Consider the following 25,142-nt stretch of genomic DNA (forward strand, 5'->3'; position numbering starts at 1 on the left):
ATATAATTTCAGGTAATTTTTGTAATTTTGTGATTACATTACGTAATTTTTGTAATTTTCGGTTTGTATTAAGTAATTTTTGGAATTTTCGAATTGTAATAGTAATTTTTCTGTAATTTTTGATATGCATTGCGTAATGTTTGTAATTGCAGAATTACAAACGGTAATTTTTGTACTTTCAGGAAACTTCTAAATGTGAAACTGATTATGTAATAGTTGTCAAGATTGCTGTATCTAAACAAACTACAACGATATCAGTTATTACGTTGAAATTTATTCACTCGCGTCTTTAGCGCAACCCACGGACTAATGGGACTAATGGGGGTGCTTGTGGTCGGCAACTACCTACTGCAAAGAAAAAATAAAATAGGTTATATAGTTTGTGTCTATTTAACAAAAATATAACTGAAGTAATATTAAATGCGTCACATTTCGAGTACAACTAATAGATATTGGATAATTGTCATCCATTATAACATAATATTTTGTAATTTTAGTACGTAATTAATGTCTTTTAAAATTTTTATACAGTTTTACAATTTTGTTTCTATCTTCTTTTGCAATTTTGAATGGATGACTTCCAATTAAGTTTACTGGACCACACAGAATAAATTTTGAAGAAATATTATCCGTGTCATCTTTTTTGGGCCATACAAAGGTGTCCAGTGACTTTCTTAAAAACTTCATGCTTACAATTTGTTCGTCACACTCTCGGTCACACTCTTGGCTTATATTAGTGACTTTGCCCAGAAACCAATCTTCGTCGTAGTATACAGCGTAATAGCGTTCTGAAAAAAGGTTTAGCTCGAGGTTTAGCTGTTCTGCACGTTTAGTTGTTACATGTGTATCTACTCGATGTTTATCGTCTAAACTTCTGACTCTGAGGGTTCTGTCAGAACTTAATTTATTTTTATCTCCAGTAAGTAGCCAAAGTATTGACGATTTTTTAACTACAACTTCTCTGCCAGAATGCAATTTTACTCGTAAAGTTGATTTTCCTGTTTTTTCCAACAAATGACTCTTTAAATGTACCATATCAATATCCTTTAACAAATTTTTATCTTCCTGTACAAGGTCTTCATCTTCCATTTCCCTTTCGGCGTTAGTGCTGTTTTCATGTATATCTGAAACATAGTAAATGATCAGTGTTGTGATGTGTGATCGTAAAAAACTGTAGTCACTACAACTATTTGTTCCCAGCATATTATTTCCAGTACTATCATGTAAAAAATTTAAATATCAGGATAGGTATACCTTCATGAATTTCATTTTCATCCATCAATTCATCCTGATTCACCGAGACCCTTAAAATAGGTTGCATCCAGGCATCGTTCACAAACTTTATATCGAATTCACGAACATCCCTGACGACATCTTCTTTTGCTTGCATAACTGTTTGTTCTATCTCTTGATCAGAAGGGAATTTTAGGGATATGATTTCATCATGACCCATTTTTTTATGAGCTTCGCGAGGAAACTTATATGTTGGCTCTAAGTTTATAAAATAGAATATTAGTTTTTAGTTCTTACTAAAATAGTAAAATACAAAACCTTACCTAATTCTTTAGTAATGTTGTTTAACAACTGTAGTCTATGTATTCGCCCCATTACTTCTAGTATGTTAAAGTTTACAATAGTAGAAAAAGTACTCGTCATTGACCTTAAAGATCTAAACATTTTTTCAGATGGCTGACTGCTTGCAAGCCATGGAAGAAATATTGTTTCGGATGTTTTGTTTCCTGCATCATTTCGAGCTCTTTTTACAAATTGAATAAACCCGTGTGCATTAAGTTCAACACATGTGTATGCGTTTAGTGTTACAAAGTTTTCGGTAATAGAATATTTATTCATTTTTAACCAATATCGCCATATTCGAAAGTAAAAGGTGGCGTACCATAGGTTATACAATCTTTGATCAATACTGATACTTTTATCCAAATGGGCGTCAAGAATTTTTTTCATGACTAGAAGAAATAGGGCGGTGGCGCCACTATCAGGCACATTTCTTTTTAATAGCAAATTTATCCTCGGGTGGGTAATTTTTCAACACTCTCGAAATTCATCTTATCCTGTCCATTTAAATGATATTGAAATAGACAATGTTGATCCTTTGGCACGTTTTCTATTAATGTTTGTAGATGGTCAATTGTAATAACATGTTTTCCAAATGGCAAAAAAATATTGGTTTTTAACAAACGAGTTCGAAGCTTTGTACCTATGTACAGCGTCTTGCACCATAATGGGATTGTTATGCAACTCCTTCGCATAAAAATAAGAGCTTCCGACAAGTGTATTGGACCAAGCATTGGAGTTATTTGTTGCATGCATTCCGAGGCCCATTTTTATGTTCATTGTTTTCATCATCCTCGTATCCCCGTCTGTAGAAAACCCTATTACCTCTATTTCATAATTTTCTGCTGTTCTTTGAATATGATTCCATCTTTTCTGGACATGTTCAGCAGTAAATTTGTTGTTGGTACCGTATACACACAGACAAAATGAAGGTGCTCCATTAACAAGTGGTTGTGCTACTATTACGTTGATATAACTGGATCGGTCATATTTATTTTCGTATTCATACACATCATGTAATGTGTTGAAAGGAAAATGGTCTACTAGCGGCATACCATTTTGGTCAAGAGGGGGGGCAAAGCCAACAATTTGGTTCAATCTTGAATTAAATTTAATTTTGGGTACTATTGAGGTTTGGTCTTCACTAACCCACACTTTCAATGGCAAATTTCTTGAATGTAGAAATTCTTTTAACTGTGCAAATTGAAGTTCGCCTTCCTTTATAGTACATTGATCTTGAGTAAAGCGTTGTATCGTACGTAAAGACGGTAACGCTTTTGGCATATTAGCACTTATGGTCTCATAAAGCAGTCTTCCCCCTACAATGAATAAAAAGGAAGAAAACTTTTTTAATTGTGTGTCATATCGAAAAGTATTTTTGTATTTTTTTAGACTATTGTTTTTTAAGCTTAAGGAAATTGCATTTAATAACGCTTTCATTTCTCCTTTAGTTGCAGGGTTTAATATTCCACCTGTGGATTGTAGTACTGCGTTTTTTAATAAATCTTTTAACTTAGTGTTTTCTGACATAACGTACATCATTTTCTTTTCCACTTGTTCAATCGTGCGATCAATACGAAAACTGTGAAGTATATTTCTTTGACATTTATCAGATTTACTTAGTCGGTTTCTTAGTCGTTTTTTCCGATAATTTCTGGAATATTTTATGTCTTTCCATTTACTTTTAGGAGGTTCAACTAAAACTTTGCAGGAAGTTTGAACCTCATTAACGTTCCTGCAATTCCCAAAATTTGGCAGAGAGCCTACGTCCAGATTTTGGTTGTTTTCGTTGTCCGTATGGAATGGTAAACTCGAGGCTAAATTGGATGGTAAAGTTACTGTGTCATTAAAACATGTTTGTCGTGGAATTTCAATATCCTGTAAAATAATTATTCCACCCGAAGACATTGATGGTGAAATTGAGGATGGTGTGTTTCTTTTTGGCGGCGTTGAAATTATAAAACAACCACTATTTTGATCTGGATTTTGGGAATTATTTTGTAGGTGTGAGTTTGCTAAAAAGCTATTTATCAAAGGTTGTTTTGTACGGTGTGCAAAGTCTGAAGTTATATTTTTTTCACTTCCCTTCAAGCTCGCCTTCAAGTGAGTTTTAAAATGTTTATAATAATTTGAGTATATTGCCACACAATTTGATTTTGTTCTATGTAATTTAATGGTTTTAGAACAAAAGCATAATATACTTGGAATTTTTTCAAAATCATTAGAAAATGTTAAATCCAGTGTTAGCAATTTGGTTTGTATATCAGCGTTTTCCTTACAAGCAACGTTATAAGTTACGAGTTGACCTAAAATCCACTTCTTTATAGTTGCTATAATGTTATCTTTCTCTGCCCCTGTTCCTATTACATTTGTACCTCGATTTGTACACATATCGTCAGGGAAATTTTGACTCGATTTTTGTATTTTGTCGGAATTTTGTTCATTTTCGTGTAAATTATTCTTGGGTCGTTTTTTTTCTCTATTATCGCGGTTTTGTATTTTTCGTTTATGACTTTCAGCTTGTGCTTTTTCTTTCCGCCTTAAACAAATAAGACAGATCATTAATCATGATAAAAGTAACTGCATTTATGAGAATATCTTAATTGACAGAAGTTAATCAGTCATCAATAATCTTACTGTGCCGTTTTGGGTAATATATAGTTAAAATACTCACATATTTGCACAATATAAAATGATGAAATGGAATTCACCTTGGGATTTACACTTACTCAGCAAATAATTTTAATTTTTCTAGAAGTAACTTCTGGCCCGGTAAAATATCAAACACTTTACTGTTACTGAATGGTCCCAAATACGCATCTTTCGATGTAGGAAATACACTTGGTATGAAGTCTACTGCAACTTTCACAACTTCCTTTGCTTTGTCTTCTGACCATTGTGACAAAGTCGCTTGGTTATCAAAACCGCAAAACTTTAGCAAATTTTTGAGGTATAAAGGGATAACAACATTATATTCTTTTTGAAACTCTTGAAATATGTCACCACCTAAATCATCTGATTCCCTTTGATTAATAGCACTGTCTTCCATCTGAAAAAATACGTGGCTACTTATTGTAATAAATAAATAAATGTAAGCAGCTGCAAAGTTCTTTTAGTAGTACTACTAGGAAGTTTAATTTATTTATTGGTGGACACTAAAGGGCTAAGTCTAGGTATGTATAGATTAGTACTCACCTTAAACTTTTCATTTGAGCACTTTCACGTATTATAAATTTGTAGCGCATCTAATCACACAGTAGGTACTGCACTTATGAATGTGTAATTCAAATAAAGCAGAATAAACGTATTAATCAAGAAACTGCTGAATTAGCGGAATTTTAATACTTTAGAGTGGGAACAACAATAATTTTTCTACTTACAATGTAATGCTTGTAATTCTTTATGTAATTTCATAGTAATTTTGGAGAATAAGTAATTTTTGTAATTAATGTACTCTAATAAGTAATTTAAGTAATTTTATAGAATTTCAGGTAATTTAAAATTACATTCATCTCATTTGTACACCAAAAATTACTCGTGTCACACCCCTCGGATTGTGCCAGTTCAATTTGTTTGAGTTTGAAGTATTGCAGGAATTTTTGTATTTGACGTTTTTCAGGAAACACAAAAACAGGTTCTCAATAGGTGTTGACTTGTTTTTAGAGATGGATGCGAGGATGGGTGGTAGGTACATCAGAGGCACCTTTGATTGAAATATCTATAATTTAAAAAAAGTTGCCCTTCGATTTAATTTTTAGCGCATATTATATTCGTTATGGCTGGTTGGCTGTCCGGCTGAGATCTCAGCAATTACAATAGCTAGAGACTCGGCTAGAGATTTCAAATTTTCACTAAAAGCTTTCTGCTATAGTGTAGATGTGCAGGCTCTAGTCTATTTTGAGTTAGATTACTCATGAGATAGATAATTTTAAACTTCGCTAATCAAATACTGATCGATATTACCAAAAATGCGCTTTCATCATGCATATGCTGATTTATAACTTGTTTGCATTTGTTTTTTTAAGCACCAATGGTTAAAATATTGTGTAAACTACAGGGGGGTGTTGTTTCTCTAGGTTGAAACAATGCCGAAGATGAGAGCGAGCCACTCTGTTATAATCAAGATCCGCAAAACGATGGGTAAATGGTGTTTCTGGTTCAGTTGTATTGTTTTTTGTATTGTAGGTATGCGTGTAAGCCATCAAGCGTAAAGAAATGCGCCTTTTATGACGAGTTTATTCAAATATCAATTATCCACAATACGTCAATGTAGCTATTAGTTACCGATTATAAAATGTTATATTACATCGCTTCTACATATTTCTTAATAGGTTTCGATATTTATTATTAATTGCAACGGAAAGATCGATTACAATCACCCTGGGCCTTGAAAGTTTTTTAAGTTAGCACTACAAAAATCATGTCCACGTTGTGTGCTTTTCATGAGTAACTCTAACAAGTCATTCGAATTTCCCAATCACAACCCGATGTTACAATCCGGTTCGGCTATAACAATTAAAACCTCGATTACCTAAAACCGTACGTGGTACACGCGACTTGGTGTCACTTTTACAATTTCATACAATTTAATAAAATCTCTTTGTCACCGGCAACACGAATACTACCGGATCAATTAATTTTAGAACGTGCGGGAATAGGTCGGTTATTGGTGATAGAACCGCATTAAGAAAAAGAATAGATGTTAAAACAAGTAAAAGGTTTTTGCCCTAAGGCGAGTAATTTCAGCGCATTTTCCGAAAAGACCAACAAAGAAAGACTTCCATAAATGAGGAAGTTGGCATTGCGCAGTCTGCGCATGCGCACATTTGTTTTGTACTATGCGCGATATGTTTGGCCTTTACTAGAAGTATCGGTGGTTAAAATTTCAACAAAATATATTAATAAATGAGAAAGTTGACATTGATGTGCAGCTTAATCGTTAAGATTTTCCTTGGTTCAGGTGCCAGAGCTATACACTACCGAATGCAAAAAGAACAAACTAAATATCTTGAAAATTGTAGGAGTAGTTAAAGGCCTTGGACAGACGGACGGACAGAGAAAGTGGCTGCAATAGCGCACCCAACTTCGTTTGAAAATGTGCTCAAAAGGTTCATTGAGTCATTAGGGTGTCGTTCGCTTTTCTTACAACGGATTTGGCATTCTCAAATCTATTTACTATCTCCAAAACCATAGAAGATACGACGATTATCAATTTGGAGAAAAGATGCGCTTTTAAAAAGTTTATTTATTATTATGATTATCTTTTATTGTATCTAAAGAATTACAACTTCTTATTACAAGGGTACGGTTGAACTAAACGTGTTTAAACAATGCCTAATACTTTGACGAAAACAGTTTAACAAATTATCCGTATAAATCTAGCTCGAAATTTAGGTAAGAAAAATAATATCATTGTTGTTTTACAAATTAAAACAATAAAAAAATTACTCATTTAATAGAAATGAGTTATGATCATGCGTTAAAGAAAACCAGAAAATTCCGATTATGTACTTTCGAAGATAAATCCTAGGATAAATCAGTAAGTAAGTAAAACGGAAATTTGCCGATTTCATTTTAACACAACAGATTAGGTACCACTTTTTGAGGTCTATACAAGATAGCGTTAAGAGATTTTCAATACGTGTCGTTCCGGACAAATCATCATCAACTTTATTTTTTTATATGGCCCGTAAAAAAAGAAATGTCGGAAACTATTGGTTTCAACAGAATGGTGCACTTGCGCACAACCATTCGAGAATACCTCGGAGAATACATATTGGAGGAATTTGCCATTTTCCAGGAAATTTATCCGATATTCTGACACCATTAGGGCGGTGGGCGCGAGTGCTCCAAAATTTGTTATACTATTGCAAAATGGCGCCCAACGCAGGCCTGAAAGAAGGTCGGGATCATAACAGCTGATGAATCGTGGTTGTACCATATCACCATATGGTGAAATCGTCCCAGTCGATGGGCGAAACCTTTCCCAGACAAAAAAAAGGTCATCAAATTTGTTCCAATTAAAGCAACAATATTGAATTCTTAGATTAAAGTAAATGCGACGTTGGAGCTGAAGGACTTTACAAAAGAAGCATAGTTGTGACCAACAAGCAACAGAGGGACTAGGACGCAGTTTAGTCTTGCGCACGAGATCTTGCGGTTACGCTATGATTGTACTTCTGTAATCGGCTCCATCAATTTCAATATTTACAATGTTAAGATTGTTATGGTCTTGGGCGTGTTCTTATGTGCGGGGTCCACTCGACTTCTAAAATTGAATTCTTAGAGTAATAATAGGCGGATAAGGTCCGTATAACATCATATATGTACATACATAAATGTAAATCTCTTATGATTATAAACTGTAGATCCAAGTGTTTTTAAGTTTATTTGCACCGATTATCGTTCAAGCGTAGGTTATCAATCACCTTAAATTTAACGTCTATGCATTGGCAATTATCATTGTATTTATAAGCGAATATTATCTTACACTCGAGGGTACACTAGTAATACATCAATTTATAAAATACAGTTACTTCCCAATTCCGCTCCAATTCAGATAATAAATTAAAGAAATATAGGAAACGAGCTCCTGGATATGAGATGTCAAATCGTGCTAACGGACAGACATCGTAAAATTAAGAACCCGCTAGGAGCCCGTCATAGTATTTTACATTATTAGCCAGGTACCTAAATCAGTTTTTACTGGCTATAGGACAAAAGTTGACTGGCGAGCCTGTCATCTCCTAGAGCCAACAGATATATTTCGTTCAGATGTTCCAATCGCCCTTTGTGAGTATTCCCCTAATCTCTTCCGACAGCCTATTATCAAAATATTCCTTTTAACGTCACCAAATAGATATATCTGTATAGTTGCTTCTTGTATTATTCCAATTGGTCAACTTGCCTAATAGTCCGGGAGGTGGTGTCACTTTTTTATTAGTGATTTATCTCCGACTGAAAAGTAATTGATTAAAGAGTTTAACCATTACTCTGTTCGAAATCGAAAGTCAGTCGGCGCGACCGCGGTGGGAGTGGGCATGGGAAGCTGTGATAGGTATGAGACGCCAAAATTATGTAGAGTGCACCATATGCAAGTTTTGTAACTGAACCAAAAGATCAAAACTAATGCCGTTGCACTAAAATCCTCCATGAATTGATCACTTTGATCAGTACTTCCAGAAAAGTCATAGCGGACTACTTATGTGCACAAAGGAAAATAAGCGAAGGCATAAATATTCTTATAAATAAAAAACTTGTTTAAAAAATGCGATATGTTTGCTTTGACTAGAAGAATCTTTGGTTAAAACTTCAAAAAATAACTAAATAGAAACTTGACATTGCGCATGATAATAATAATTAATAATAATAATAATTTTATTTTATTAGACCTTTGTAGCTATTTTTACAATAGATAAGGCTAGTCACACAAAGAAAATCAATAGGTATAAAACACACACATTGTACAAATATTGGACAAACATTATTATTTAGATGACATTCAAGTACTCTTGGATTGTGTAACAACACTTTACAATGAGTAGGTCTTTGAGCACATTTTTGAAAGTGTTTGTATTAGTGATATTCTTGATGTCAGGTGATAGTACATTGTAAAGGTAACACCCTGCGTACTGGACCGACTTCTTGAATTTTGAGTGATGGCATTTCGGAAGATACAAATTATCTCCAGATCTAGTGGAATATTCATGGTTGTCGCGGTTTCGTTTTAAAACTAGTCGGTGTTTATGAATGTACACTAAAATTTTTAACAAGTAAACTGACACAAAGGTTAAAAGTCTATTATTTCTAAACGTGTCTCTACACGATTCGTTAAATTTTAGATTGTATATACGCCGGATTACTCGTTTTTGTAAGGTAAACACTCTACAAGCTTCTGTTGATTGTCCCCACACGATAATGTTGTAACTAAAAGCAGAATACACTTTGGCATAGTAAACTGAGAGTAACGCATTTTTGTCCAGGTAATTAGTTAAATTAAGGAAAAGATAGTGTAGTTTTTTTTAATTTTATACAGACGAGGTCAATATGGTCAGAGAAAGTCAACTTACTATCGATAACAGTTCCCAGAAAAGTAGCTTTTTCAACAAGATTAATAATTTGTCCGTCGTCGGTTTGAATTGAGATAGTTTGGGGGTTTCTAGTTCCGTAGCTGAAGCCTATACACGCTGTTTTGTTTATATTGACTTTCAGTTTATTATAAAAGCACCATTTCATAAATAAACTGAGCGCAGTTTCGAGCTTTGATATCGCTTCTTCTCGAGTTGAGGCTGAGACGATAATAGTGGTGTCATCGGCATACATAAAGAGAATGCCATATTTTCCCAGATACTCGACCATATCGTTAACGTAGATTAGAAAAAGCATTGGAGCAAGGGTACTTCCCTGTGGAGTCCCAATATCGATATTAAATTGTTCTGATTTCTCTCCCTTACTGAAACGGGGTTACATGGTTTCCTCGTTTCACCGTCGATGCAAAGAAAACACCTCCAGCTAGCTATTCTTTTCCCTGCCACAATGAACAATCGCAATATTGACTTTAAATTAATAAATTGGGAGACTCAGTAGCATCATTGAATAAAAACACTATAAGAAGCCTAACGCTTATGGAAGAAAGCGCGACAAATCCCCTTGCACCCGCATTGGTTGTGATCACCGAACTCTCTTTGCGGTAAATAGGAGGAAAGCAAATTCTCATTCTTCTCAGTTCAAGAATCGACACTATTGACAGTGTTTCCATTATATTCTCAGTTCAATCTCTGTCGCGCTTTATTTCCACGGGGTTAGGCTTCTTATAGTGTTTTTATTCAATGGTAGCATCGATCAACTTCCGAAAATTCCAAAACAATAACTACACACCTTTTCATTAACACCTGACATCATTCTGGAGCTTGAATAAAAAAATCGGACATGAAAACTCCATTTGGGTCGCACTTGGGGTTCGATTAAACACACAATCTAATGAAAAACAAAAATTCGATGGAAAATTAAATGAGAAATCTTAACTACCTATTTAAAGTTTTTTTTTATAATCCGATAATCTGGTCGTAATAATTTTGCGATATGCGAACGCACTTTAGCAGCAAAAAAATCTTTGGGAATGAATTCCGTTGACTAGAATGTCTACACGATTATAATCTTACTACAGTAGATCTCAATTATCTAGCACTCTCACGCTGGACCTACATCAGATAATTCTACTGACGCAAGTATTGAAGGTGAAGGTAAATCCACGCTTATCGCGGATGGTGACATAATGTTGAGATTTAGCTCTGTGAAACTCGTGTCGATTATATGCTAATTAACTATTCGAATTAATTATTATAGCGTAACCATGTTTATACGAACAAATCAGAAACAATGCTTGATGATTCCGTTACGGACTCTCGTGCTTTGATTGAAAAGGGCAAATGTTTGAGCAGGCACCGAAATGTTAAGTGCTGTGGTCGCGTGTTGCTTTTTGGCACTTGTGGAAGACTGCACTGGTGAACTTGTGCTTGTGCACGCTGTAAGTGCAATTAGCTCGCATTTTCTGACGCACTTAATTTGTTCTCTTGCATAACACTACATTTTCTTGTCTCCCTTTTTACCTCCTTTTCTGCTTATGTTCGTGTTCTTTCGTCTCCTTTTTTCTTATTTGCTTAGCTCTTTATCTCCATTTCTCCATTCGCCTTTTGCTTGTTCCCTTGCCTCCTTTGTTTTCTTTTTTCTTGTTTACTCATTGCCTCGTGTCTTAGCTCTTTTTTCATTCTTTCCTCGTTTCCATGTCTTTCGCTTATCCTTTTTGTTTTTTAAGTCTTTTTCCTAAGCTGTTTCGTCTTGTTAATCTTGAATTTTACCACTCTACTTTCAACCCTTCCTACAGCAAGTTGAAGGTCTCCGCTTTGTTGCCCTTTCGCTCCTTTCTTTGCTACTTTTCTTTTTCGTCACTTCGTTCCTTAGCTTCGTTGCTTCCTCACACCGTTGTTCATATGATTGTTTCTTATTTGTATTTTTTTTGGTTTATTTTTTTTTCTTACCTCTGTGTCTCTTTGTTCTTCATTCTTCATTATTTTTATCTTTTCTTAAACTTTTCTCTTTCGGTCTTTTGTTTAACAGGTTCTACTCGTCACTTCATAACTTCACCATTTCTATCTTTTCTTCTTTCGTCACAGCCATTCTTGATCTCTACGTTGCGTCGTCAGTTTCTTTATCTGCTTTTATTTTTTTTACTTAAATCTTTTTTCTTGATGATTCATTTTCTAGATTTCGTTCACTTCCTCCCATCTTTCATTTCTCGCTCCGTTGCCTCTGGCTGATCTTCTAATTTTAGCAATTGTAGCAACAAACTTCCGCATCTTTACATTTACAGACACAGATCATATTCGTGCATCTTTCTTTCTCTTTTTAAACGCGATCAAACAAGGACTTGGACGATTGGCTTGGGAATTTTTCCACGATTCTTCTGTAGACCATCAAACTAAATAGAGTGATTTCATTTTCAGGTTTTTCGCCATGGTGAAAGAACGCCGACGGGATTCTACCCCTTCGACCCGCACAGAAATGTCACCTTTTACCCAATGGGACTGGGAAATCTCACGAACGTAAGCGGTTGGGTTGCACTTCCAGGTGCGCTGATTTCGATTGTTCCCAGAAAGGCAAGCTAATGATGTTCAAGCTCGGCGAGCTCCTGAGGAGCATGTACGGCGAGCTGCTCGGCGACGTCTACCAGGAGAGCAAGGTGTACGCGCGCAGCCGATTCGTCACGCGAACGAAGGAGAGCGCGCTGTTGGTTTTGGCGGGAATGTGGCCGCCCGGTGACGTACAACGGTGGCATCCGACCCTCAGTTGGATGCCGATTGCTGTCGAATTTAAGCGCGCAGAGGAGGAGGATGTAAGCTCCTTGTCTTGGAGCAGCTCTTCAACTGTATTACTTGTAGTTATTAGATCCTGTGTGTGAACAATTGCAGAGCGAGCTGATTTCGTATTACAAAAACGTGACCATTCAGGAGAAGTACATAAAGCCGTACCGGTCGGTTTTCAAATACATTCAGAAGCACTCTGGAAAGGTCATTAACGATTTTAGAGATGCCGCGTGGATTTATTTTATTTTAAAGATGGAGGTTAGTCTTTCTGATTAATGTGTCAAAATATCTCATGATTCATTTGAATTGATCTTCGTTTGAAGAAATTTTTCAATCTTGGTGTAACCAAAGAATACCTAATAATACTCTTTGGTATAACTGGAAAGATCGCGCCTGCGCCCCACGCATGCGTTTCAGGTTTTCTGTTCCATTCTTGCTTCTTTCTCTTTGTCTCTTCTTATTTCACTACCTTTCATCTTGCCATATTCTAAGAATCTTTGATTGTTCACTTCAGGGCGCTCCACTTTCACTAGCTGCCCGGATTGCACTCTAACATCTCCCATAATCAAGTTTCCGGGTTTTTAGGAAGACAACGGACTTAAATTACCAAAATGGACCAAGGAGATCTACCCGGAACCGTTGCAGAAAATCGTCGCCTTCCAATACGTGTACAAAAATTTGGAGAACAAGTACAAGATTATGAATTCCGGTCACCTCATAAAGAAAATTCTGGACGACACAATGGCGAAAGTGAAAAACATACTCGAACCGCCCGATCGAAGGGTGTTTCTGTACTCCGGTCACGAGACGACGATAGGTAACCTTTTGTATAATTTGAACGTGTTCAAATTGGAGGTGCCGACTTATGGCGACACGGTACTGATCGAAGTGCACAGGAGGAACGTAGATCACTTCGTCAAGGTGCCGCCTCATACCGCTTCGACAGACATGATTGGTTACTCGCCGATGTTTCAGGTGAGGTATTTGAGGACACCTCTCAACTCAACCGTGGAGGATTTAGAGGTGCCGGGTTGTGGAAAGATCTGCCCAGTCCAGCGGTTTTACCAGATACAGGTCCAAAGAGGAGTTTTGCCGGGTCCGTCGTTCAGAAGAGACTGTTATTGAAGACTGTAGGTAACTGGAGGGAGACATTTTGATCGTTTGACCAATCCAAAGACGTCCATGGTGTCTGGAATATATTTGTGTAATTTACATTAAATAATTTACATAAATAAAAAGCAGTCTTCGACGTACCCGTTCGAGCCTTTTTCACGTTTCCTCTTCACTCACTCCTTCTTCGTGTTTTTTATCTTTTCCATTTCACCATCGCACCTATGTACTCTTCTTTACGCCATTTTCACCTCTCCTTGAATTTCTCTCGGCTTCTTTTAAAGTACCCTGAAGCTTTCCTAAACGCATTAAATCTTGCTCTTTTCAGCTCTTAAAACTGTTAAATCCTTACGGAACTCCAATCGTTTTGTATTTGGGATTCGGCGAGTTCTTAAGTAAAAATCGGGTGGGAGAGCGGCATTCTTACTCAAACTTTCAAAGAGAATCGTCTTATAACGCGTAATGAATTTTTGGCGAGACCTTCGAGCCAAACGTCCGTAACGTGAGCGCCGAATTTTGTACATCACGTTAAACGAAAATCTCCGCCAAACTTTCAAGGCCAATCTCGCGCTGTACGCCCCTTTTTGAGATCGTATAAAATTTTATTGTTAATTAAAAGTTCGAACTCAAAGCCGTATAATCGCAGTACATAAAAGAATCGAAGATTGTGCCACCGCCTGCGGCGAATTTATTGTAACGAGTACTTTATTCATTCAGTGGGGGTTGCACTTCTGAACAAGACAAATAACGAGGCGGTTTTTTGGGAACAATAAAACTTCGTCGTGTAGGGGGATTTATTTTCTATTGAAAATACAGTGCGAATAAGTTACATTCTTAATAAGTACGTGTACGATTGAATTCAAGTGATCGCATTGTAATAATAATAATAATAATAATTTTTTTTAGGACCCTACATAACTTCACCAAACACAGACACAGACACTAATAGTTACTTGATTTTAATCCGTGCGATTAGTTAACCAGGCTAGACCTGAGTTGTCACAAGATACACCGACCATAATAATAACTACAGAAAAGAAAAAAAAAAGAAAAATAATAATAATAATAATGTTTATTGACCGACAGATATAAATAAATCCAATAATTACAGGTCAATCTACTAGCAAAGCTAAAAGTAAGGCGCATTATATATAAAAAAAAAGAAATAAAAGATTATATTAAAATTATAAGTAACTTAAGAAATTAAAAATCAAGTAGTTTATTCTTGCCTAAGAGTTAATAATATACTATCTAAAGATGAGAAATGGATGTCGTACATGTTTGATATTTTATTGAAATTTGCACACATGAAATGAAATAAACTGTTACCACGAAAGCGTTGGGGTCCAAGGTGCAAATCATTTCGTTGCGCTACTTACGTGAAGAAAAAACTGTATTAATCAAAGATGTGCACCTAATTTGTTTATACGAAGTGCTAATAACATTATATGTAAACCGGTAAACACTGCTAACAACTGGTAAAAGGTTTAAAGACAATTAATTTGTGCTTTTGTTTGTCAAAAGGTGTAAGGGTAATTGCGAACACTTCCTTGTTCTGAAATTTTCCGAAACTTTTTGAATCTGTTGATTGGCCTAAAACTATAGAGCCCTGAAATTTTCTGAAAAATATTATGATTACTAATGTCAAAAATCTTGACAATCCGATGCCCTGAACACTCTGAACCTTCCAAAGCTCTTGGAATCCTCTCGAAACTCCAACACTGAAGCGTCTGGAAGCCTGCGAACTTTATAAAAACGTACTCCTGGAAGCGATTTAAAGCTCTAAATTTGATAAAATTCCCGAAACTACACAGAATTCCTTTTCGGAGGATTTCTGAAATTTGAAACTCTGTGAACCTTCGCGATGTTTTTTGAAATTTCTTGAACCACGTGAAACGCTCTTTTGAAATCGTGTCAATGGCCCATATGAATAAAAGGAAGCAAATGCTTATACTTGCAAAATTCAAAGTAAATACTCGTAATTGCTCCTTCACACTGGGCGATTTAGCAGCGCTGCTGAGCAGCAGGACAGGACGCAGTGCAGCGCTGCTAAACCATGCTAAACAGACCAGTATGAAGGGGCAGTTACGAGTATTTACTTTGAAGTTTGTAAGTATAAGCATTTGCTTCTTTTTATTCATACGGCCCAATGTCTGAAAAAAGACGCCTATCCGTTACCCTACACCCAGATAATTCTTGAGCACCTTCTCAGAAATAAAATGTTTGTCTATAAATGTACATGGTACTCCGTATTCTGTTAGTAACACCTCACTAGTTTTTCACCTTTACAATTTTATTGAAAAGCGATAATTGCAAATTGCAGCAGTTTATTATAAAGTAAAGTACAGAGTGATTCAAAATGATGGATACACTGTACCGGTCAGCTGGGTCAAACTTTGGCATCACGTAGAGAACTAGTTTCGCCAAATTGTTTATTCCAATGATGCGGTTTCTCGTTGGAGATTTGATTAACTGCGCAGAAGTTGCAGACTAGTTTCTACTGTACTCACACATACAAGGAAAGTAAGCCATCTTGCTTACAACTAATTCTGTACATGTTCGGCTCAGCTGACGGCAATACTGCAGTGCTGGAGCCCTCTAGTGGTAGTATTTAAAAATATAACATATAGTTTAGGAAATACAGCCAACTGAAATTGTATCATTTTGAATTACCCTATAAAATTAAGGAATCATATGCACTATCGCACTAGTTCAATTTTACGAAGTGTCCGATAACTTTTCCAATTATTACCAATAAACAGAGCGTGATTAACAAGTAAGCAAGTAAGACGTCTATAAATAAATATTGCCACCAAGGAAGATCGCACAAGGGGCTCCTCAGGTGTGGGGCGCCGTTATGTCGTAACACGTACTCCGTCCACCACACGGCGAGATCCAAGCCTCCCAATGGGCTATTCCTAAGTAGCTTGGCGAAGCGTTGCAAATTATCACGATACCTGGAAGAGAGGACATCGTATTTGCGTCTAGTTTTTGGGCAACTTACAGCGGGTTGAGAACGACCTCGTCTATTCTTCGCTTCAGATCTTCGCCATGCAAGGTTTCCGGATCAATAGATATTCCGAAGCCCTTATCGACCACAACCGTACGACAACTCTCTTCATCACTGGAATCTAAGGGCATGCAAATGACTGGGACATGCCCACTTACAGCATCGTCTAGCGTTTGCAAGTCTCCCGAGGTGACCAACAGTTTAATCTTCGGATGCTCTGGAATCAGTTACAATTTCTAACCGCTTGCACGTCAGCGCCACTTACCAAGTATGGCGCGCCTAGGCAGATGCTTCCGTGTAAGCATGTTGGGTGGTTTCTTCTGCTGGTTGTCCAAGATAGAGTCCCAAACAAGTTTGTAAGGGATATCGGCGAGCGCCTCCAGGAGGCCGTGTGGAGGTACGGCTAAGTTGATGTAAATAAACCCCTCAGTTGCCTCGTCTAGGAAAGGCAGGACATCCTGAAATTGCTCGGTTAATTAACGTCGCTCTTCCAAGGCGAGTTACCTTCGGAATTGCATTGTCATTGGTAAGTTGCCCTACTTGGATTACGTTGGGGACTAGGGGCCGGTTTTGCAACAGCATCTGATTGGAGAAGACCAGTAGTGCACTGGGGTCGCGTGACGGCGGATGATTAGAGCCAAATAACTTCTGCAATTCTCGATGGCGAAAGGCCACCAGCCATTCACTTAAGTAATTATTTACCACGTTCGCGATTCGGTCACGGAACCGACGAGGATAGGGATACGTCGGATTTCCTATGTCATAGAGTGCCGGAATCGGCACTTCCTTCGCCAATAACCCGATGCTCGGGCAATTAAATCTTTGCGAAAAGAGGAGCAGTTCGGGCATGGTGTAGTCGACCATCAGTAGATCAAAGCGTTCCGTTTGGTCGGCAATTAAGGCGCGCACTTTGGGGTGGTCCAGTTTTTCAAAAGTTGTCGAAAGCGCTGACCCAAGATTGATCTCATTTACTTTTTTCAATGACCAATTGGCTTGACTATCGGTTGTTAGGAGTGTAATGTGGTGTCCTTTCGATACCAGCTCCTTCCATAACGGTTGGAATGCAGCTTGGTTTTCATGGGACGGTGTCACTGCCAGTATTCGCTCACTGGAGCACGATACAACCAAAGAAAATACGAACCATATTTCTTTCATTATTTCCCTTGTAGGACAATCTGAAAAGATCACTACACAAAAAATATAACGTTTTAGTGTACCTATCTACAGTAGTTTGAATACTGATATGGTCTGACTGACGCCAAGTGAGATAACGATATTTGCTTAAATCTGGTTGTGGTCGTGTGTGCCAAATAAAGACAAAGTAAGTTTATAAATGAGGTCGCACTATTTAGGTAGATTGGTAATTTCGGTGTATCTACTTTTACATGGACAATTTGTCATGCATAAAGAGGTAGCACTACGAACGCTGAGTAAAAGTAGAGCGGGGTGGGAGTTAGGTGAATTACAATTGGGGTGGAGGGGGGGGGGACACGTTGCAACCGACTCCACTCAAAAAATACATAGAAAAAGAAAGAAAGACAATACCTTACCAGTATTTAAAAACATATAAGAGCATTTAACGGGCGATCAAAAATGAGTTGCTGTCGAGTCGCCTTTGGAAGTTCAAGTTAAATACGATTTTCCATGTAAACAAAAGTTCCAAGGTGACTCGACAGCAACTCATTTTTGATCGCACAGTAGGAGTCTTTGAGTTTAGGAGTATTTGTGAGTCATTGTAATCTTCCTCTCCGTTAGTTTGCAATGGTCACTACAACCCTTTAGTGTCCATTATAGCCTCTAACAAGTGTTTTTTATGCCTTAATGGCCTGTTTACTTAACTCTGTGCTTTATGAGTCTTTAATAGGTTAGCGTCGAAGAGTTTTTATGAACGGTATCTACTACACGAGGCGAATCCAATCAGCCCATTCATATAGATCGATAACATTAAGAAATATTTTTAAATTAATACGGTTAAATAAATATTTTCTTAAAGGGCACCAATCATTATTTTTATACAAATGAAAAAAAAATTACAGTACCATATTATAGTATTCTCTGGAAACGATTTTAAGGCATTCAGAAACTTGCTCAACGAAATGCCTTCTTTGCTTAGGTTCGGTTGGACCGTGCCTTTGCGAAATACTCGCGTACAAAAAATAAAACGGTAAATTTTCCGAGTTACATGACGGAATCTCGACCTGAGCCCTTTAACGGTCTCAAACCGAATGCTCTAATTCTGTACTTTCTGAACTAAACCCTACCATTATTTTTTAGCCTCAAAATGACGATAATTAGTTAACGCGGCCATCTTTAACCATAAACGAGACGGATTCGTTCAGCCCCACCAATCAAAAACGCTCGAATCCCACGGCTGTTTAGTGTTGCAAGTTTGATGCTTGCAATGGACTCGTATGGGCTATTCTGAGCACGTAAACCCCTTTAAAATTGTATTATCGCCCGCTAACGTCAGACAGACTGTCACCAGTAACTTCCCTAAGCCAACACTAGTCACGATGCACACGGAAACCAGAGCCCCTTAAAATTACAAATCGCCAATTCTATTAAGAATCTACTTAAAACCATAAAAAATGTTTGCAGAATCTAATCGCCTGTATACCTTCCAATGCCGGAGAGTTCCCGTTACAAAAACAAGAGGAAAATTGTCAAGGGCCATTAATTTTACAAAGCCTCGTAGCATGGGGGTCTGCCTGGCAATTGTAGCAATCATCCGGCGACTATATTATTCCAGTCATTAATATTTTTTCGACAATAATCTCATTACCGTATGGTTGTGATCGTCTTCACAATTAGATGTAACATTTTGATTTTCTCATGTATAATTTGTCTGAGGGTCACTGTAGTTTATAATTATGTCGTATTTAATTCATGGCAAATTATTATCTTTTCGTTTCCTTTTTCCTTAAAATCACTTTGTTGTATTGTGACTATTAACTGGATTTTGTGTAATTCTCGAGTTATGTTGGATCGAGTTTCTCTCATTTTGGAGGATATAAAGTTGGATTTGTTGAATACGTAACTAGCCGCCATTTGCATAGCCACCTGTCACTGTATGCGGTTTTTGTAGAATATTCGGTTTACTTGGACTTTAAACCTAGTTTTAAACCTTTGCCGTATTATTGTCATTGATTTTTAAATAACCCCCTTATTAATTGGAGGTGGGTTAAATTTGGTGTTCGAAGGGAACAAATGTAATTCGTTTCAGGGTTCTAGCATTAGTTTTGGATTAATTACATGTTTACCGAACCACATGTCATGACAATGATATCATCGCTACCCTTCGAAGTTATTCATCAAGACGACATGTACTTTCATAGATAATTGGAGTTGGAGGGGAAAGAAGTGAGTCGCCATGAAATATTAGTCGCCGGTGGTAAGCAACGATAGCGAATGTGCCGTAAACTTTCCGAGAAATTTTACGTGTTTGTTCGAGAACATTCTGAAGCGTTCTTGACCACTTGAGAACATTCTAGAAAGAATGTTGTTTGCTGTATAAGCAATTTGAATTGTGTTTCGAGTTTAGTTCCAACATCGACGCGCTTGAGTTATGTTATAAATTGTAAGTGATAAATAATTATTACTGTTATAAATTAACTAATTTTAAGTTATATATATCGCTATAGGGTGTCATATCTTTTCATATCACTATTTTTCATTACATAATTAAAGTGAAATATATGTAAAATGAAATCTAGTAGTTGACCATGCAAAAGTATGCACGCCGCTGACCACACATTTAAAATACGAATATTGCCAACAAACTTTTTAAAATTGTTGATACCAGCGGCGGCAGTCGGCGGAATGGTACGGAAACCTCGAGTGCCACCAAGAGGTCACCCTGACAAAAAATGTGAAAATGGAACTCGGATTTTCTATTCGAGCGGCGTACTCGGGTGATACGCTCAAAAATTAAAACTTAGAAATTAAAACACTAATCGTTACTTAATTTTAATCCGTGCGATTAGTTAACCAGGCTAGACCTGAGTTCTGACAAGAATCACCGACCATAATAACAATAATAATATTTTTTTTTTTTAGGACCCTACATAACCTCACCATACACAGACACACACACTAATCGTTACTTGATTTTAATCCGTGCGATAACCAGGCTAGACCTGAGTTCTCACAAGAAACACCGACCTAATAATAATAATAATAATAATAATAAAGGTCTTTATTGTCTTTTCCTGTCGCGCAAGATGTAACAGATACATAAAATAGATTAAACAAACAAAACAGCAATTAAAGACAATCTTGAAGCGCAGTACAAAATATTTTTGTTCTTTCACTGAACCTCAGTTAAAAAAGTAGGCATAATATCATCAAAAAAATAGATATAAATTGATATTCCAGGCAAAAATTCGCACGTATATGGCCAAGTACAAGTAAAACAACCTTTACCTTGAATAAAGTTAGACCTTGACGCCATGAATTGAGCTCAGTTCACGCATCCAAACCTGAAATCAATTAAAGAGAAACACCTCCAAAGCCGCAGGGCTCGGTCAATACAATTAGTTGATTAATGCCTGAAGGGCCTCGCTCTACTCGTATTCTGCTTCTGTACCAGGTACGGTATTTAATAAGAGGAAAAGGGCTAATTGTAGATGAAGCAGCAATTGTCGATGGCAATTACAGCCGAAAGTAAAGAAGGTATACCCTAAATAGCGAAATGCAACATGGCGCCATGGCGGTACTTACGATAAAAAAGGAAGAACGCAAATGTATAACTTCACTAACTATTCGAAAGACGGCAATTAGAATTCCATGCATTCTATCTTACGCTTTCAGCTGTTTTTTTTAATCGATGTGTACTTCGGTACGTTTTACGAAGGAAAAACAAGATGAAAGTGGACACACAAAAATCAAGGTGCTGGCAATCTGCGCGACAAAATACTTGTCTCTACGGGAACAATTAAAAAGTTCACAATTATGTTCGGCAGCTGGTTTCCTTATCAGCGGTTAAAAGGGCTCTACAAATTGAAACATTAACGTTTTATTTTGTCACTGCAATAAAAGAAATACATGGGTCCGGAACGACAATGTCTCGTAGGGATTTCTTCGAAGTACCGGGTGTTCGGTAAAGCTGGTAGCTTATATCAATGTACGGTGCGTTCATTAATTCTGGTTTACGAAAACGGGTGCATCGTTACAGAGATGTTTGAGATAATTATTTGCAAAGTCCCAAAGTTCTGCAAGGATCTCCGCAGATCGCCATTGAGCTCTTCGCAGTCCATCGGCGTCTATAGCCTGTCAGATGATATTCAAAAGCGCCCAAAGATCTTCAAAAATTTTCAGGGAGATAATACTTCAGGATAAGTCACTCAGCAACGAGCAAAATGATTTAGAAGACTTGTACGTTTCCGAAGAATCTATAACATTTATGGGATTTCTTTGCAACTTGGAACTTTTTTGAATAGGTACTTTTATTCTTAGGATTTTTGGAACTCTTAAAATCTAGAAAAGCAATCGTTGAAATCATTAAATTCTTTGGATTCGCAAGATCATTTGGTGCTCCACGAATCTTCTGAATCTAATTTTTTTGGATCAAACCTTGGAATAGATTCCTGGGTTCCTTAATTCTATTATTCTATAACTGCTCTTGATTCCTTAAGTTCGTTCGACACTTTGGATACATGGCATCCTCTCCTTCTGACTCGCTGGGCTAACTGAAATATTTCATTTTTTGGAGTTCTTTGATTTTGTGGAATTTTTGATTTTTTAGTATCACGATTCTTTGGGTAAGATTGGAATCCTAGAAAGTTAAGATCTTGATGGTCTTACTGTTTGGCATTTTTTCTACGTTCTTCTCGAGATCCTGGAACTCCTTGGGCTTTATTGGACTATTCGGTTTTTTTAGAATGCTGTTGATTCGTTGTTTTTGTAGGGGAACTTTTTTTGGTTAATTTTTGTTTTAAATCTGCCAAGAAACGAGAGGTTTGGCACCATATAAAAATAGTGTCGGTACATATGCGCATAATTTGACCTTAATGCTATGTGTGTTTTACTAAGGTCCATAATTTCTGCTTGACTTCCGTGGTTAATTATATGGTAAACCGTATGCGTCATTCACAATGGCAGTGATCTAGATGGTAGGTGGCCTTTAATTATTCTAATTGGATAATCTTCGAAGTCATTAGCAAATATGATTTAATGCCATCAGCTGACTAATTGACGCACTTCCCACCACGTACGTAGGTTGAAAGCGAATCCTCAATTTCTTCCGGTGTAACGCTCGCGAAAGTTTCACTTATTCAAATTAATTCAATACTAATTGACATCGATTGGATTAATATCGCTCCAATTTCATCGAAATGCGCCTTTTTTTGCTTAATTGAGTAATATTCGTCTTCCTTATTGGATTAGATCATCCATCCTTCGGGCTATAGTCGTAATCACAGTGCTACTTCAAGGTGCGGGTTCTCTGCATTTGAGAATGCCCAGTCGAAGTGTCTCAGTGCTGTTATGTTTGGGGATGATAATATGCTGTTGTGCTCCCCTGACGATCTGTGAGGAGAGTGACAGTGAGATCATTCTGGTGCACGCGGTAAGTGGCAGCCGCATTGGAGAACCATTAATGTTGTTATACGATTAGATCTTTCGGCATGGAGAACGGACGCCTAGCAGGTCTTATCCCACCGATCCCTACAAGAACGAAACGTTCTACCCTATCGGACTCGGGGGTCTCACTAATGTAAGTCAGTTTGTTATCCACTACCATTCACTGACATTTTAGAATGGCAAGTTGATGATGTTTAAACTGGGCGAAATCTTGAGATACATGTATGGTGGATTGCTGGGTGACGTCTACAACGATGGAATAGTGTACGTGCGAAGCAGGTACGTCCCCAGAACACAAATGAGTGCCCTCTTGGTGCTGGCTGGCATGTGGCCACCGAATGTGGACCAAAAATGGCACCCGTCTCTGAACTGGCAACCGATTCCTGTCCAATACGAACGTGCTGAACACGAGCAGGTGGGAGCCTCTAATTGACACATCTAACTGTCAATTAGCACGAATTGGTCCCGGGTAATTAGCGTTGATTGGGTCAATTAGTACTGATTGACATTTATTTGTGTCATTTAGGAAATAAAAGTTTGCAGAACTTCAATAGACATAATTTTAGTTGTTGGATCCGGTTTGTAAGAATCTTCAAGGAGAGCTGAATGCATACTATGAAAAACCAGAAATAGAGGAAAAGTACATTAGGCCATATCGCGAGTTCTTCAACTTTATAGAGAATCATACGGGATTAAAAATTAACGACTTTAGAGACATAAGTCGATTCTACTTCACATTGAAGACAGAGGTAAGGTTTCAGGTTTTGATTTTTTTGCTCTCTTTCTACTTTCTCACCGACCACTCTGTCTAGACTCTCGTCGAATGAAAACCATTCTAAAAAATCCCACGAGCCCAATGAAGTCCAAGAAATGCCAGGAACTTTTTAAAATTTCTTCTCGTACATTTACGGTATCTGCCACAATGAAAAATCCCGATATTGACTTAAAATTTCAATTTTGAAAGCTCAGCAGCCTCGATTAACTTCCGAAAATTCCAAAGGATTAACTACACAAATTTTAGTTAGCACCTAACACAATTCTTGGACACGGGAAGAAAAATTTGACACGAAAACTCTATCCGGGTTCCATGATGGGTTCGAATAAACACTGAATTAATTTATTGACAATAACAAAAATTTAATCTAAAACACGTGATATGAAGAATAAAACAACATTTATGAAATAAAGAAAGCTTGTTTCCTTCTTTATATCCAAATGTTCTGGTCGGTTTTCCCTCTTAAATTAAAAAGTAAATCAAAATTACATCAATTGTGACCATGTGACGGTGACCGGAGGTATTATTTGAATGCCTGTTGGCATCCTGGAATTTTCTGGCTCTTTGCATTACTTTATAGGATCTCGAGTGTATTGAATTCTTCTTGATTATCACCTGTCTTAGCCATAGTCTTTTTCTAAACACGTCTAATTTTCAGGAGGATAATGGTCTTATCCTGCCAGAATGGACTAGGAGCATTTATCCGGAGCCGTTACATAAATTCGCCGCATTCCACTACGCCTACAAGAACTTGGAGAAGAAATACAGAGTGATCAATTCCGGATTTCTGGTGAAACAAATCTTGAAGGACTCTCTGGCCAAAGTCGACGGAACTCTGAAACCGGCCAACCGCAAGATCTTCTTATACTCCGCGCACGAGACTACGTTAGGGTACCTTTTGTTTAATTTGAGGGTATTTCCCATGGAGGTGCCCGATTACGGTAACGCAATACTCGTCGAGTTGCACAAACGGCACCGAGAGTATTTTCTGAAGGTGGGTATTTTGGACATGCTTTTACTTTTTTCTAAAGTGTAGATATGCAGATAAGGTATTTGAGGACACCTCTAGCGCCGACTGTTGAGGAGTTGACGATTCCCGACTGCAAAACGCTGTGCCCGATTGAGCGATTCGAAGAGCTGCAACGTGCGAGTGATTTTTTGCCGGGTGATACTTTTCACGAAGACTGTTACTAACTATACATTGTGTTGTAGGAGAAAATATAACTATACTATA

General features: G+C 37.3%; 4 protein-coding genes across 9 annotated transcripts; 2 read left to right on the plus strand and 2 right to left on the minus strand.

The window, feature by feature from the left end:
- Window positions 1–389: 389 nt before the first annotated feature.
- LOC116180166 lies at window positions 390–4,850 on the minus strand. Of its 4 annotated transcripts, XR_004147086.1 has the most exons (6): window positions 4,768–4,850; window positions 4,302–4,621; window positions 2,722–4,111; window positions 1,557–2,671; window positions 1,255–1,491; window positions 390–1,124 (listed from the first exon to the last, which is right to left on the minus strand). XR_004147086.1 is itself a non-coding variant. In XM_031500024.1 (4 exons), the coding sequence occupies exons 2-4, from the start codon at window positions 1,960–1,962 to the stop codon at window positions 505–507; spliced, it is 1,263 nt and encodes a 420-aa protein (XP_031355884.1). In that variant the 5' UTR covers window positions 1,963–4,621; window positions 4,768–4,850; the 3' UTR covers window positions 390–504. The 4 variants fall into 4 exon arrangements, 1 of the variants encoding a protein (XP_031355884.1); XR_004147084.1 differs by having other exon boundaries at window positions 1,557–4,111; XR_004147085.1 differs by having other exon boundaries at window positions 1,557–4,111; window positions 4,247–4,621.
- A 6,173-nt stretch (window positions 4,851–11,023) lies between these two features.
- LOC116181361 (venom acid phosphatase Acph-1-like) lies at window positions 11,024–13,610 on the plus strand. The gene is made up of 6 exons (XM_031501705.1): window positions 11,024–11,098; window positions 12,075–12,173; window positions 12,224–12,463; window positions 12,510–12,692; window positions 13,020–13,355; window positions 13,410–13,610. The coding sequence occupies exons 2-6, from the start codon at window positions 12,150–12,152 to the stop codon at window positions 13,557–13,559; spliced, it is 933 nt and encodes a 310-aa protein (XP_031357565.1). The 5' UTR covers window positions 11,024–11,098; window positions 12,075–12,149; the 3' UTR covers window positions 13,560–13,610.
- Window positions 13,611–15,661: 2,051 nt separating this feature from the next.
- LOC116181047 (UDP-glucuronosyltransferase 1-6-like) lies at window positions 15,662–17,866 on the minus strand. The gene is made up of 5 exons (XM_031501276.1): window positions 17,772–17,866; window positions 17,059–17,729; window positions 16,820–17,012; window positions 16,549–16,771; window positions 15,662–16,501 (listed from the first exon to the last, which is right to left on the minus strand). Exons 2-5 carry the CDS (start codon window positions 17,707–17,709, stop codon window positions 16,252–16,254), a joined length of 1,317 nt encoding a protein of 438 aa, XP_031357136.1. The 5' UTR covers window positions 17,710–17,729; window positions 17,772–17,866; the 3' UTR covers window positions 15,662–16,251.
- Window positions 17,867–22,617: 4,751 nt separating this feature from the next.
- Window positions 22,618–25,142, plus strand: LOC116180596 (venom acid phosphatase Acph-1-like). Of its 3 annotated transcripts, XM_031500674.1 has the most exons (7): window positions 22,618–22,664; window positions 22,939–23,119; window positions 23,168–23,266; window positions 23,309–23,548; window positions 23,700–23,882; window positions 24,567–24,902; window positions 24,953–25,142. In XM_031500674.1, the coding sequence occupies exons 2-7, from the start codon at window positions 23,009–23,011 to the stop codon at window positions 25,100–25,102; spliced, it is 1,119 nt and encodes a 372-aa protein (XP_031356534.1). In that variant the 5' UTR covers window positions 22,618–22,664; window positions 22,939–23,008; the 3' UTR covers window positions 25,103–25,142. The 3 variants fall into 3 exon arrangements, with proteins under 3 accessions (XP_031356534.1, XP_031356535.1, XP_031356533.1); XM_031500675.1 differs by lacking the exon at window positions 22,618–22,664 and having other exon boundaries at window positions 22,779–23,119; window positions 23,318–23,548; XM_031500673.1 differs by lacking the exon at window positions 22,618–22,664 and having other exon boundaries at window positions 22,782–23,119.

This window comes from Photinus pyralis, unplaced genomic scaffold, assembly GCF_008802855.1.
Source record: "Photinus pyralis isolate 1611_PpyrPB1 unplaced genomic scaffold, Ppyr1.3 Ppyr1.4_LG9, whole genome shotgun sequence".
Classification (NCBI taxonomy): domain Eukaryota; kingdom Metazoa; phylum Arthropoda; class Insecta; order Coleoptera; family Lampyridae; genus Photinus; species Photinus pyralis.

Coding starts and splice junctions, on each gene's coding strand:
- LOC116180166 (XM_031500024.1), bottom strand. CDS start 1,962: ATGAAAAAAATTCTTGACGCCCATTTGGATAAAAGTATCAGTATTGAT. Junction 1,492..1,556: donor CAACATTACTAAAGAATTAG/GTAAGGTTTTGT, acceptor TTATAAACTTAG/AGCCAACATATAAGTTTCCT. Junction 1,125..1,254: donor TGAAAATGAAATTCATGAAG/GTATACCTATCC, acceptor ACTATGTTTCAG/ATATACATGAAAACAGCACT.
- LOC116181361 (XM_031501705.1), top strand. CDS start 12,150: ATGGGACTGGGAAATCTCACGAAC. Junction 12,174..12,223: donor GACTGGGAAATCTCACGAAC/GTAAGCGGTTGG, acceptor GATTGTTCCCAG/AAAGGCAAGCTAATGATGTT. Junction 12,693..13,019: donor ATTTTATTTTAAAGATGGAG/GTTAGTCTTTCT, acceptor CCGGGTTTTTAG/GAAGACAACGGACTTAAATT.
- LOC116181047 (XM_031501276.1), bottom strand. CDS start 17,709: ATGAAAGAAATATGGTTCGTATTTTCTTTGGTTGTATCGTGCTCCAGT. Junction 17,013..17,058: donor ATGACAATGCAATTCCGAAG/GTAACTCGCCTT, acceptor GAGCAATTTCAG/GATGTCCTGCCTTTCCTAGA. Junction 16,502..16,548: donor GAGGTCGTTCTCAACCCGCT/GTAAGTTGCCCA, acceptor CCTCTCTTCCAG/GTATCGTGATAATTTGCAAC.
- LOC116180596 (XM_031500674.1), top strand. CDS start 23,009: ATGCCCAGTCGAAGTGTCTCAGTGCTGTTATGTTTGGGGATGATAATA. Junction 23,267..23,308: donor GACTCGGGGGTCTCACTAAT/GTAAGTCAGTTT, acceptor CTGACATTTTAG/AATGGCAAGTTGATGATGTT. Junction 23,549..23,699: donor AACGTGCTGAACACGAGCAG/GTGGGAGCCTCT, acceptor ACATAATTTTAG/TTGTTGGATCCGGTTTGTAA.